This window comes from Aulonocara stuartgranti (assembly GCF_965226115.1).
Source record: "Aulonocara stuartgranti genome assembly, chromosome: 6".
In the NCBI taxonomy this organism is placed as follows: Eukaryota; Metazoa; Chordata; class Actinopteri; order Cichliformes; family Cichlidae; genus Aulonocara; species Aulonocara stuartgranti.
The window spans coordinates 26,270,294-26,284,090 of record NC_138944.1 but is presented as its reverse complement, the minus strand read 5'-3'; the positions used below and the strand labels follow the sequence as shown (position 1 = coordinate 26,284,090).

Below are 13,797 nucleotides of genomic sequence, written 5' to 3'. Positions count from 1 at the left end.
TGATATCCATGGTGATACGTTTTATTTGAAAACCATAAATATTAGTTTTTCAGTGACGTGACATTACAACAAGCTTGAAAGGCCACATTCGGAGTAATTGTGTTTATTCCAAGCAAGAAATCTCCAACTCAGCTCTTACATGAAACTTCGTTTATATTTCTAAAGCTGCTTTTTTTTTAAACAGATGGATTTTATTTATACAGCATTCAGACACTGATTTATGAACATTTATTCATATTTTTCTGGTTTATCAAATGATAAAAACAGATTTTATAAAGACTCTAATGACCTTGGCTTTAGTCATTGTCCAATTCGATTTATGATCTGCAAAACTATGCCAATAACAGGGGTGACAATGCCTCATCAAAAATACACTTTCATAAAACTTGCAATACAGAGCATTAGACAGACCGGAAATTTTCATGGTGATCTAAACAGTTTTCTCTCTGTAGTCACCTGTAGCGTTTCTCCTCTATTGATCCTGTAAGTAAGAAATAACTACAAGTTTAAACAAATTAACCACTTTTTTTTTTTATCACTTATTCAATTCAGGGTCTTGTTTCTCCCACAAAAAGAAAATTATTTGAAAAGGTAGAGATGAGTGAAAATTTCAAGTTATTATTGCAAAATGTTGACTTAATGAGTCAAACTTCTGGGTGAGTTGAAATTTTGACTAATAGATGACTTGTTTTATCTGCCCAGTGGCAGAAACAAGCTTCCGTATGCTTGTCTTTTTGGGAAAAGAAGCCTGATTACCTGGAAAGACCTCCCTCAGGCACGGAGAGGAACATCCAAACTCCACACTGAAAAACTGTTGGATCTGAACCCAGGACCTTGTTCCAGCAGGATTACAATCCTACCTCCTTGAGCACACCTGATCTCGGACACTGAGCAAGGGTCGGGCCCGGTTAGTACTCGGATGCACCGCCTGGGAATACCAGGTGCTGTGAGCTTAGAGTGGCTGTGGTTCAGGAGGTCGAGCAGGACATCTACTAATTGAAAGGTCGGGGGTTCAACTCCTGGCTGCTCCAGGTCTGCGTGCCAAGATGATGATCCCGGTGCGTTCATCGGAGTGTGAATGTTATATAGAAAGGACTTGGATGTACTAAAAAATGCTTGTGTTGTAAAAACTGCTTTTAGTGCTCAAGTAGAAAAGTGCTATATAAGAACCAGCCCACAATGCAAAAGGTAATAAGCTCTCAATACCAGTTTAAGTGACTTACTGTGTGTCAGAAGTACCAGCAAGTTTACACAAATTTAATGCCACGTGTACACAATCTCATAATTAGACCAACGGGACAAACACAAGGGAGTTCTTCAACATCATTGTGCTGACAGCTTCGACTGTTGGACTATGATGTTACAGAAACCAAACAGCCTTTTCTATCTCATCGATATATTTTTGTTTTAGCATTTATTGGCATTTTCAGTGAGCTCAGGGGGTTTTACACTGTAAGTTAACGATTCTACAGTATTAGAGAAAAAACCGCAACAATCACACGACTCCCCGTGAGCGAGGAAACATCTGACAGAAGCAGGCTCAGGGACAGGCGGCCATCTGCCACAACCGGTGGGTAGCGATGGAGAGGAAGAGAAGAAGAAAGAGAGGATAAGGAGACAGGGCAACCTGGGACAAGAATGTTACAAAAGGGATTCTTTAGACTTTCAGAAAACTTGACCTCTGACCTTGACCTTTAGATCGAGGTCACCGGGATTTGAACACATCTGAGATTTTTAGTAGATGCACCTATGGCATCAATTTGAAAATCGAGTCATCGCATTCACACACTTGGACGTCCACGCCACCTGCTCGCCCGGTGGGTTGAAGACAATACTCCAGTGTGCGAATTCAGAAAATCGAATCAACAAACTGGATTTGAACTTTATGTGACCTCGCATTTTCTTCTGGTTTAAAGAACACTTACAACCCTACAGGACTCCTGGACTAAAACTGGAGGCCACAGCCAGGCTTTCCCTCAGTCTTCAGATGTCAGTTTGGAGTCTGGAAATTATGATGTGTACGTTTACATACGTTTATATATTTAAAAAAAATAGCTGACGGATTAACAGACACTAAAAATAACAGGTGCAGCCTACGAGTACATAATGGGTGGGAAATACCCTGTGTATAGATTAGACTGTATAAGAATATGCCGCTGACACCGGCGTCTGCTGCGGGGTCCCTGAATAAAGCAGCTGCAGCAGCCTCTTTAAATAATAAAGTAATAAAGTAGCTGCACCGGCATTATGAGTGCGTGACTTCTCTTTGTGTTCAGTCCTCCGGTGGTGTCCGGGAGCGCAGCGCAGTATGAACTTAATTCTGGAAATATTAAAGTGTGTTTTGCCTGAATTCGAAGCAACCGTACAGCTGAGTCATTCAGACGAAGCCCAGCGCTGACATTTCTGGCTCCGGAGAGCCGAAAAGAAATGTCATTAAATCTCTGACAAATCTCAGGGCTAATATTCGTAGAGGTAACATTAATCACTCGGCCCTTTTTCATATCGTGAGCAAACACGCAGCGGTAGAAGAGCTCGGCCAACTGCGCCGGCAGATTTAATGTAATTCACTTGTCCACTTAAGATTCAAATTGTTCTTTAATAGAAACCAAACAGTGGATTAAAAAACAAACAAAAAAAGAAAAAAACACTGATTCAAAGCCTCGATGCTTTCCTGAGGAAAACCTGTTATTAGAGCAACATCTTCAGTAGTTCAGCAGCAGAAACACGGGGCTCTAACTAAATCGATTCTACCCAAGCCCGATCCTTTCATTGACGCTTTGTGGCTCGCAAATAGGCTGTTATTACTGATATTACTGATCGTGAGGAACGAGTCACAGCTTTACTGTAACACGCCGTTCATGATAGTGAAAGATACCGCTCAAACTATTCTTCAACTGCAACCACACGACCTTTGAATCCTCCTTCACTGATCTCGTTAAAACTTGTCCGTAGTGTCCAAAAGAGACGGTCGCTTCCGCGTTTCACATCTCGGACTCTCAACGCATCTCATTTTTGCCAAACGCGAGTGCGTCTCGGAGCCGCTGACGAGAAATGACGACTTTCAGCGCTCTTCCTGCTCTTGTGACTTGGATGAAAGCAATCAGAAAGCGAAGCCTCTGTAGACGGGGGGTGACTCTCACGTATTTAAATTTTTAAATCGTGTGTTAAAAGAGCAGAGATCGAGTCTTTTTGTGCAAACCGCAGAGCCAAGGTCATTTTCTCGCTCTCCTTTTCAGTGAGTGATCCGTTCCTTATCTGACAGTGCAGTCCCAGTGATTACTGTGATGAAGAGGATGAAGAAAAGGCTCTGAGAAGCAGGTCAGCAGCCAGTCCTGGAGAGATGGCTCCTTTGGTGACCCTCTCCTCGAGGTGGGGTAGAGCTTCTCTGACACCGGGGTGATTTTGGAAATGGCACAGGACGCTCTCCTGGATCAGACTCCACATCCACACCTTCTGCTGGGCCGTCCGCCTGCCCTGCAGCTCACCGCTGGCCAGCGCGGCCTCCCGGTATGCCTCCATCTTGGCCCAGACCTCTGGGATGCCCTCGAAGGTTTGCGAGGAAGCCCGCACCACCTGCGGGTGGAGAAGGTGAGGGGTGGGAAGATTCATGATTCAGCTGTTCAAAATGAGCGTTTCACAGTCACAGCAAAATATACAGAACAGAGAAAGTTTTATATTGTTAATAGATTTTTATGCCTCCTGTAGGTCATGAAGTCTTTAAAGCAAATCATCATTTTCATTTCAAGGTCATGTCAGTAGCACGAAAATGACGGCAGCTGCCAGAGGTAAGTTCAGATCTCTGGAAGAGTATGTTTAAGAAAAGCCGCAGTTCCACTAATGGCCACTTGAGGCTGACCCCAAAACCGAAACAATCCCCATTGAATCTAATGTTAAACAGTATCAAAAAGCACATTTACAGCTCCATATACTTTAGACTTCTATGGCGGTTTCCTCTCTTCATGACAGCTGAACAGTGGAGGATTTTGTTTTTTAATTTTTAAGACAAATCAACAGATCTGGATGCTGGTAAGATGTGGGCTGTTTGGGAAAAAAATGAAATGGCCTTTAAAATGGTAAATGGCCTGTACTTTTATAGCGCTTTACACTACATTCAGTCATCCACACATTCACACACTGGTGATGGCAAGCTACATTGTAGCCACAGCCGCCCTGACAGAGGCGAGGCTGTAGGCCTACCACCAGTAGGCAACGGGTGAAGTGTCTTGCCCAAGGACACAACGACCGAGACCGTCAGAGCCGGGGATCGAACCGGCAACCTTCCGATTACAAGACGAACTGCCAACTCTTGAGCCACGATCGCCCCAAGAAATGAACTGAAACAATTTTGTGAACTAAAATAAAAACAGAGGAACTGTCTTTAGCTTCAGCATCTGTTAGCTTGGTGAAAATGCCGAGGCATTGATGAATGTGTTTACTGAAACTCAGGGCGTCTACAAGACTGTGAGACAACCGCTTTTGAAAAGTTTTGTTTCTCTCGTTCTGTATTTTTTTTTTTTTGACAAACACTTTCCTTAAAATAATAAAAGACTGAAACTAATAAAAACTAAACAAAAACTAAACATTTTCAAAGTGTAGTAAGAAATACTTCTCTGAAAACTAACTGCAACTAAACTGAAGTCAAAATAAAGTCAAAATGAAATGAAATGAAAATTATTAGATAGTTCACATGAAAACAGTCAGCCCGTTGCAGGATTTCCATTAGTTTTACCGACAGTTGCTGCACTTTGTCTTCTCTGCATGCGTGCATACCTGCACAACTGGCTACAGGAAGGTCTTTTGCATACACCTGTTGGGTCTGACTGAGCTTGGATGGGGGACCACCGCCACGTCTCCCCAAACAAACCACGCCGGGGTGGGAAAACAAACCAGAGCTCGACCCCATGCGACCAACAGATATGTGCTTTTAACTTTATACGTTCACTTTGATATACCGATGTGTGTTTTTATGTTTTAAAATGTCTCATTTTTTCCTGTCGACTTCAGCTTTAATGTTTTATTTTTTAACTACAAGTGCAACATGCACTGCTGAGCCAACCGTGGCACATTTACATTGATGTTTTTCAAATGCCAGTGATGATTAAATCCTGAGCAGGTTACCGGTTCACCAGTACAGACTGCTGAACAGGAAGTCTTCTTGGGAAAAGCCAACCTGAGCTTCCTACAATACACAATAAATGTAGAGGTTATTATTAAAAATAAAGGTTTAACCGAAGACGGGCTTTAAGCTTCCCCCCCCCGCGATCATTAAGAGAACATTTTGGATGCGGTAAATGCATCAGAGTCTGGGAGTTCTGCATTTAAGGTTTTTTCCTTTCAGTACACCTCCAGCCTACAAGAAGCTGTCAAGTCACTACGCAAATATCAAGCATTCGTCTGTCCTTAACACCTTGTTCACGCAGGCAATCCGGGGATAAATGTCACTTATGTGTTTAGTACTTCGACTGCACGTCTCTCCTCAAAGCTTAATGCAGATCCGAGAGCGCATGATGAAATTCAGAGTAACATTGAGTTTGTTGAAAGCGGGCTCCAGGTTTACAGGTAGACACAAAGCTCCATTCAGATGTGCAGATCCTTTCTTTGCCGTCTTCTATTAAACACCAGCTGACAATCAAATTTGAGTCACTTACACAGCTCAGAATATAAATGGCAGCTGTGATCAAAATCCACTTACACACGTTCCAGTTACAACGTTAAGGTGAGAAGAAGAAAGATCATGTGACTTACTGTACTTACAGCATATTCTCTCATATAAATGATCTTTTTAAAACTACTTAATACATTCACAGACCGCCTTACCTCTGCTGGTATCTAGTTACACAAATGCTTGTAGTTCTCCAGGTTTTCAGGTGTTACACAAATCTTTCTAATATTCGTCTCTCCGCCGTCACATTGGTTTTGTTTCCGCTGGCCGCAACATTGAAAGCTTTAAAGCCGCTCTCACTGTTCCTCCGTAAGAAATCATCAAGAAGCCACTAAAAGCTGAGAGGGAAAACAAGCTTCTTGTAATCTGGATGTAACAGCTCTTAAAGAGGCACTTGAGGAATTTTGTATTGCATTTCTAAAACACCAGGGAACAAAGAAAGCTTCAATGACCCTACGGCTTTCATGACATCTAAAATAGATTTGTGTTAACACAACATGTCTTGGAAATGCCATTCAAAGACGTCGGTCTGTCCGTCTCCTGGATTTACAATAAAGTAGCCTTGAAGCTCAAACTGAAATCAAGATTAATTTATCTAATCTTACAAACCCAATATTAGAAGTGCTGTGAAGTTACAAAAAACTCATCTGAAACAACATTTAAATCTAAAAGCACCAAAATAAAATCAGAAACACGAAAGAGCAGAGACATAAAATCATAGTGTTCCTGATTTCTAATTTTTTTTGTATATTTGTCAAACCTGCATTATTTAGATCATAAAACACATTTTATTATTAGACGAGGATAACCTGAGTAAATACAATATGCAGTTTTTAAGCGATGATTTTGTTTATTAGATGGGAAAAAAGTCCAAACCTGTGCGGCCCTATGTGATAAACTATTTGCCCCCTAAACCTGATAACTGGTTGATCCTGGCTTGGTAAGTAAGAGCTGCAATCAAGTGTTTGTAATAACTGGCGATGAGTCTTTCACATCGCTGTGGAGGAATTTCGTCTCACTCTTATTTGCAGTGTTGTTTTAATTCAGACACATTGCAGGGTTTTTGAGCCTTTTTAAGGTCACGCCAAGGAATCTCACTTGGATTTGAGACTTCGACAATGCAGTGATGTGAGACGTTGTGTTCTTTTTGCGTCAGCAGTGGTTTTCACCTTGAACTCTCTCATGGTTGCCTTTTTTGCCCAGACTCATGTTGAATCATGAACTCTGACATGAACTGAGACATGTGAGGCCTGCGGTTCTCCGAATGTTGTTCTGTGACCTCCTGGCTGAGTCCTCGATGAGCTCTTGGAGTAATTTTGGTAGGCCGGTCACTCCTGGAAAGGTTCACCACTGTTCCAAGTTTTCTCCATTTGTGAATAATGGCTCTCACTGTGGTTATAAGTCCTGAAGCCTTATAAACAGCTTTGTAACTCTTTCCAGACTAATAGATATCAACGAATTTATCTCTCAGCTGTTTTTAGTTTCTTTAGATTGTGTTGCTCTTTGAGATCTTTTAGCCGGCTTCACTTTATCAGACAGAGTCGGTTTAAGTGATTTCTTGATGCAGCCAGTCTGGCAATAACCAGCGCTGGGTGTGACTAGTAAAACTAAGCACAGGTTTCCAAAAATGTGATTAATCACAGTTAATTCATGATGTGCATGCACTGTGTATATGAATGTAATCGTTTTTTAAGCAACATGTCTAAAACCTTTTTCTAGTTTCACTGTCCAAAATCTGCCATTTTTTTTCTGACATCAGTGTAATCAGTCTTTGGGGGTTTTGGGTTGTTGGATGGACAACAAAGATTAAATTTAAAGACGACCCGTCGTGCTTCTCAACTCTGGGACCATTTACCTTTTGCAATTTCCTACATAACATAGACCAAAGGATTAAGTGATTGTGAAGAGAACCATAAAAGTCGCCTCACATGCCACCAAGAGTTTAATCATCAAGTCAAAATAGTATTTATGTCACATCATAGTGCCACGCAAAGCAGAGCAAGAGACTAAATCTCTGCCATACAGTCGGGAAACAGACACGAATATGCACAACAAAGCCGAGCGTGAAGCATAAAGAGAGAGGAGCTGTAAGAGAAGCCTATCAGATTTTATGAGAACGAGCACTTTTCTAATCAGTGAAATGCATGACGCAGCAGCCGAGTATCCAGTGCATTGGGAGCGGGGGGTGGGGGGTAATAAGGACTGGTAGGTGGGGGTGCTTCCTGGCTGCTTGCCCGGTGGGCAGATGCAGCACTGGGCTGGGAAAACAAAGGGACAGGGCTAGCCAGGCGAGCGGGTGAGGTGGGACACTGCAGCACTAGTGCCGTCATGTTATGATGACCCACCCCCACACTCCTCCTCCTCCTGGGTCAGCTGACCTCTCTGTGGGATATCTTGTTGGGTCCATGTGCTGTAGCTGCCCAGCAGAGCAAACACCAAACACCACCAAATCCTTGTTACCGACTCCTTGCATCATTACATCACTACACACACACACACCTTAGGGTTCCAGGATTTGGACTGTCTCCTGAGCAGTTTGAGTGCGCTGGTGTATTCAGCCTGGATCCTCCTGGCCGGCACCACCAGGTCTCCGTCTGACTTTGTCACCACGACCAACTCGGCCCTTTCGATTATGCCCCTCTTGATGCCCTGAACAGAGATTTTGTCATTAGAGAGGAGGATGATTAAACGATGAAAACGCTGCCTGATGCCTGAGCTCCTCAAGGCTCCTGCACGGAGCTGCGGTCAAGTGTTTTCAAGCCTGAGACTTTAAAAGTCTTAAGACTTTCTTTCCATTCAACATGGCTGATTTTTGCAGTCGATATCCAAAGATAGATGGAATCGAATTGTATAAATATTTTCTTTCTGTACAGAACTGTGCTAAAGTAAATGGCCGACCCTTAACCCTAACCCCAGGTATGAGAACTGGACTGAAAAAGCAAAGGAAAACTTTGAAAGTCCTTCAGAAAGCCTGGAGAAATATTGCTCATGACCACTTAAAGAAATGAGACTTTTGCACATTACAACACCTCTGATATAGTTAGGTTTTCTATGATTAGCTCAAATAATCCCATATAAAAATATACGGTGGTATGTGTAGACCATGAGCTAACTGTACATTTTGACTCTGAGTAACACAGGTTGATTATTAAGCACTAATTTACTGGAATGAATTTTCAAGCGTGCTGCTTTCCTCATGTGTTCATGTCCGAGTGTTTCCACATTACCAATAGTTATTATAATTAAAACAAATGCCACTTCAGCTACCTACTGTCCCACCATAATCACTGTAGCATTAATCATCATGAGGAAGGCTAATGAAGTGAATAATTTTCCTAATTAATTAAGTGGCGAGCATATACTTATTGTGAGCATGTTTATCTTTACAAAAAAAACGTGGACACACAATCTGCTTTTGCTTATAAACAGTGCTTCATAAATATATTCATCAGGTAATTTAGTTTAGGTTTTATAATTCTGATGAATTTAAAGATCGTTGATATCAGATAATCAGCGGCTGATAAATGACAGCAGCTCAATCAAAAACTGGTTTTATTCCCCTACACATTAGCACGAAATTAACAATGACTAAATTTTACTGGTCGATTACTTTGTTCCAGCTCCACAGATGAGCTGAAGCACGCTTGTTTTCACTGACCTGGAGTTCATCGCCCCCTGCTGGTGGAATCAGCAACACAAACATGTCAACCATGTCTGCCACTGCGAACTCTGACTGGCCGACTCCTGGAGGAAAAACAAAAAAAGAAGAAAGATGACAAAACAGAGGACTAGTTTAACGATCACTGCTGACTGATAACACGACAAAGTTTGATACGACACAGTATCCTCTCATCTGAAACTAAATCTACAGTCCTATACAGCCTCACGCTTTTCAAACGATACATCCAACAGTCACACTAAATATTTGCCTGCGTTTGCGTTGTCTGAAAATCTAAAGAATTTAAAGGAAAGCTGGTCCTGGTGAGGACTTGCTCAGTCATTCAAAAATCATGAAAGCTGATGAATAATCATGAGCTTTCACAAACTTCAGAGCGCTCACAGTGAATAAATTTTAGCCTGGAGATGCAGAGCAGGTGCCTGATGACTGGCGCTGCTATCAGACATCACATTGAACAAATTATGTTTGCATTAAAAAAAAAAAAACTTAGTACAAGCAGAAGAACAAATACTTGCTGAGATTATGGCTTTAACACGCTTACTCCGAGGGTTCGCGTCACAGCATCTTACCTACAGTCTCCACAAGGACGATGTCGTGACCTGCTCCCTCGCAGAGAACAATGGCCTCGTTGGTTGTTCTGGTGACACCTCCGAGTGTTCCCGAGGTCGGCGATGGCCTGATGAAGGCGTTCATGTCTCTTGAGAGCTCAGTCATACGAGTCTTATCGCCCATCAGAGACCCTGCAGCAAGAGGGATGAGTCACTTGGCAGCAGTTTTACTGTGCAGTGCTGCTTGTAATTACTCAGTGATTTCAGCCTATTCAAAGAGGACCTATTCTGCTTGTTTCCTGCTCTATATTTTATATTCTCTCAAATAAAAATAGCCTGATTCATTTATGGAAAATAAATGGTTTAAAGCAAGCAGTTTTAACTTCTCTCTCTTTAAGGCCACCACCTGTGGTAGACAACTTTCTGCTGCGGGGCTCTGCACCTGAAATGGTCGTGTTAAAGAGATCCCTGCTCAGTGACTTTACACCAAGAGCAGAAAGGAACAGTCAACATACCTCGTTATTTGAAACTTTGACCGATATGAACATTTATCTCCGTCATCGTATGTTTCTACACAAATCAGGAAAAGCACTTTAATACAGCCAAACATAAACAGCACAATATTCCCTGAACCTAAATCCAGCATCTTTAAACATTACATAAAATTTCCCTGTGCGCTGTAAAGCTCAAAATAATAATAGTTCATCTGTATCACAGTAAAAGCAGATGATGAACGTGTCAGCGGTTACCCCCAGTGGTGCAGGAGGATGGGTCGACAGCCAGCACTGCAACTTTATGTCCACGTCCTGTCAGCATCTTCCCCACCACCTCGATGAAGGAGGACTTTCCTGCTCCGGGGGGTCCAGACAGACCTGAGAAATCAAAGAGATCTCATCAGTTTGCAACAAACAGTGACGATGACACTTACTTACGTAGCACATTCCATTACATCAGTCGGTTATTGAATGTACGCACAGATGTAATTGATCTCAAGTGAGCAGGCAGCTTGTTCCAAAGACGCAGAGCACAGTAACTGAACCCTTCAGGTTACTTGGATCTGATTGTGGAACCAGTTAAAAGAACCTGATGACCTAAGAGGTCTGACTTGGTTGTCAGATATGTACTGGAAGGCCAAACCATTGAGAACTTTGTGAACATACAGAAGTGATTTTATATGGTAATGAGAGCCAATGAAGTGGTCTTCAATACTGGGATAATGTGGTCAAATTTCCATGTACCTGTAAGGATTCTGGCTGCTGTGTTTTGGATAAGCTGAAGACGGCCCATTGATGATTTGAGTGTTAAAATAATCTAACCTTTGTGATATGAATGCACGGAGTCAGTCTGAAATTGTAATTTCTAACCTTAGATATACTTTTAAGTGACAGGTAACCTTATTGATCTGGTTATCAAAAGTGAGATCACTGTCCAAAATGATGCCTGACTTGTTCACTGTGTGACGAGAAATGAATGATAAATATGAACAGGTTTTTTTGTCTCTGACTTTTTTTGGACGAGTATTTCTGTCTCGTCTCTGCTCAGTTCTAAAAGGTTTTAAGACATCCACCAGTTAAGGTCATTAATGCAGCTTATTAGTTTGTGAACAGAGGTTAGATCATTAGAGGAAAGTTACAAGTACAACTGTGGATCATCTGCATAAAAATGGTAGTCATGATTCTTGTGGGAGGGAGGTTAAACTGTAATGGATGGCACCAAACAGCCCCAAGAGCTGATTTCTACTAACCTAATTTAAATTTATGTGCTAAAGTAACTACACAATATTGTTTCTACTTTCTGCTTTTAAAGCTTTAATAACGCAGAGTTTAAATGTAAAAATGTTAAACTCTTTTTTTTGTTTGTTTGTTAAACACACTTCACTTTGGGGTCAAGTCTGAAGAAATCTGAATGCAAATTTATGTGACTGTTTCTTTGCACCACATAGAACATCGGAGCCACTGCTGCAGAAACCGTCTGATGAAGGATTCATGGCAGAGGTGACGTGTTTATACTACAAGGTGTGTTAAACATAAGGCCCTGGGGGCCGAACTAAAACACAAAAGGGTCCAAATAAGCCCACTGCAATCTTTGCAAAGCCTGAAAATTTCAGAGAATTCATCCCCCCGGAAATTGCACCACTATCCTTGTGGTGGGGATTTCAGCATTAGGACATATTTACTGGCTGTGACTTTGTTTTTTATCGTAAAAAAAAGTGTGAAATGAGAAACTATTTTATGAGAAACTATTTTACAACAGCAGTTGTAAAATAGTCTTCATATGAAGGTTTCGTGTCTTATAGCTCCACTGTGATCTGTAGGTTATAATGCGGATACAATGGCAGTAGCCTTAGTTTAAATGTACTTATTTTAATACATTTTAGGTTCAAAGACACTTAGAGACAAGAAAAACTGAGTTCAGACAACCGCCACAGACTTAAGCCTACACACCTACTCTGAAGGCCACTGGCTTCCCTCCATTGCGGCTCTCCTGCTCCCTCCTGTAAGCCAGGACCCTCTGCAGCAGCACCTGGGCCAGCTCTTTCTTTCTGGGATGCTGGGTCTCCACCAAAGTGATGCACTCTGCCAAAGACGCCCGCTGTCCTCCGATCAGCCCGTCATAAAGTTTATTCAGCAGTCTCTGCTCAGGCCCACTCAGGTCCTGTATGTGCTGGCTGGCTGCTGTGCTTTCAGTCCGTGTGTGCTGGCAGCTGTGAGGCGGGACGATGCTCCGGTACTGAGGGCGTGAAGCAGTGAAGCAGTGCCAACTGTGAAGGCGGCACGTCTCGGTGAGTGCGGGGGCAGTGGATGAGGAGATGTGACGGAGGAGAGCGAGGCTAAACTGTCTCATTGTGTGTCAAAGGTAGGGCGGTCTGGGAGGGCGTACAGGCTTACAGTTAATTTATCCAGCGGTACTTCCAGCTGAGGTGCTTACAAACGTCACCGTTACAGCAGTTATAATAGTCACCGTCAGGCTAATGTGTATTCTTTCTAACGTCAGCACGTAATGTACTCGTTGAAGGCAGTTGTTAAAGACGTAGTTTGGACAAAATAGCCACAAAGTGTGAAAACTAAACTCACTCTGACCTCGTCCCAGTTGCACGGAGACGTTACAGGTTACCTATCGCCATCGTTTCATTCATTCACTTCCGTTTCCGTTGACGTCTGACACCGCCCACCGCAGTATTTCCGTCGGTTTATTTGGAAAGTAAAACGTTTCCCAAATACATCTAAAATCTGCCACAGAAGTTTAAATGTGCGATTCGTTACTTTTTTTCTTTGTGTGTGTGTTTTTTAATAACAGACGAAAGTAGTTAAATGAACATTTAAATATGGCAGTTGGCCATTTTAGCCAGCAGGTGGCAGCAGATGTTAACCTTCACATCTTATCAAATCAAATCAAATCAAATTTTATTTGTCACGTACACAGTCATACACAGTACGATATGTAGTGAAATGCTTGGACAACTGCTCGTGACCTAAAGAAAACAAAAAAGGAAAGGCTATGAATAAGATAGGAAATAAATATGAAAAATTAAAAAGGGTAAATTTAACTAGGAAGGAATAAAATATAAATTAAGGTTAAAAATGAAATAACTGTACAACACAAATTAGAATGAAGGGTAAATTTAACTGGGAAGAATAAGATAAAATATATAAATTAAAGTTGAAAATAAAATAACTGTACAACAAAATACACAATACACAATATAGAACTATATAAGAATGTATGAAGAAATCTAAATATAAATAAATATATACACAATAACAGCAGCTGTACAAGTATTAACTGGAAATGAAGAATATAGTGACCAGTGTTGTGCAAAAACAAAGTCCAGAAAGTCCAGTGTGTGTGTAAGAACCATATGTGTGGGTCAGTACTGTGTGGTGGTGTGATTGAGAGACCGTATCGCC

General features: G+C 41.8%; 1 protein-coding gene across 1 annotated transcript; it reads right to left on the bottom strand.

Moving 5' to 3' along the window:
- On the bottom strand, window positions 1–13,037 carry mmaa (metabolism of cobalamin associated A). The gene is made up of 6 exons (XM_082537129.1): window positions 12,334–13,037; window positions 10,639–10,761; window positions 9,911–10,081; window positions 9,321–9,406; window positions 8,162–8,311; window positions 1–3,573 (listed from the first exon to the last, which is right to left on the bottom strand). Exons 1-6 carry the CDS (start codon window positions 12,731–12,733, stop codon window positions 3,277–3,279), a joined length of 1,227 nt encoding a protein of 408 aa, XP_082393255.1. The 5' UTR covers window positions 12,734–13,037; the 3' UTR covers window positions 1–3,276.
- Window positions 13,038–13,797: the final 760 nt, after the last annotated feature.

Excerpts from the sequence above, each read along its gene's own strand:
- mmaa (XM_082537129.1), bottom strand. The coding sequence starts at position 12,733 with ATGAGACAGTTTAGCCTCGCTCTCCTCCGTCACATCTCCTCATCCACT. Across the intron at positions 8,312-9,320 it reads CAGGGGGCGATGAACTCCAG|GGCATCAAGAGGGGCATAAT; the intron begins GTCAGTGAAAAC and ends ATCTCTGTTCAG. Across the intron at positions 3,574-8,161 it reads CCAAATCCTGGAACCCTAAG|GTGGTGCGGGCTTCCTCGCA; the intron begins GTGTGTGTGTGT and ends CTCCACCCGCAG.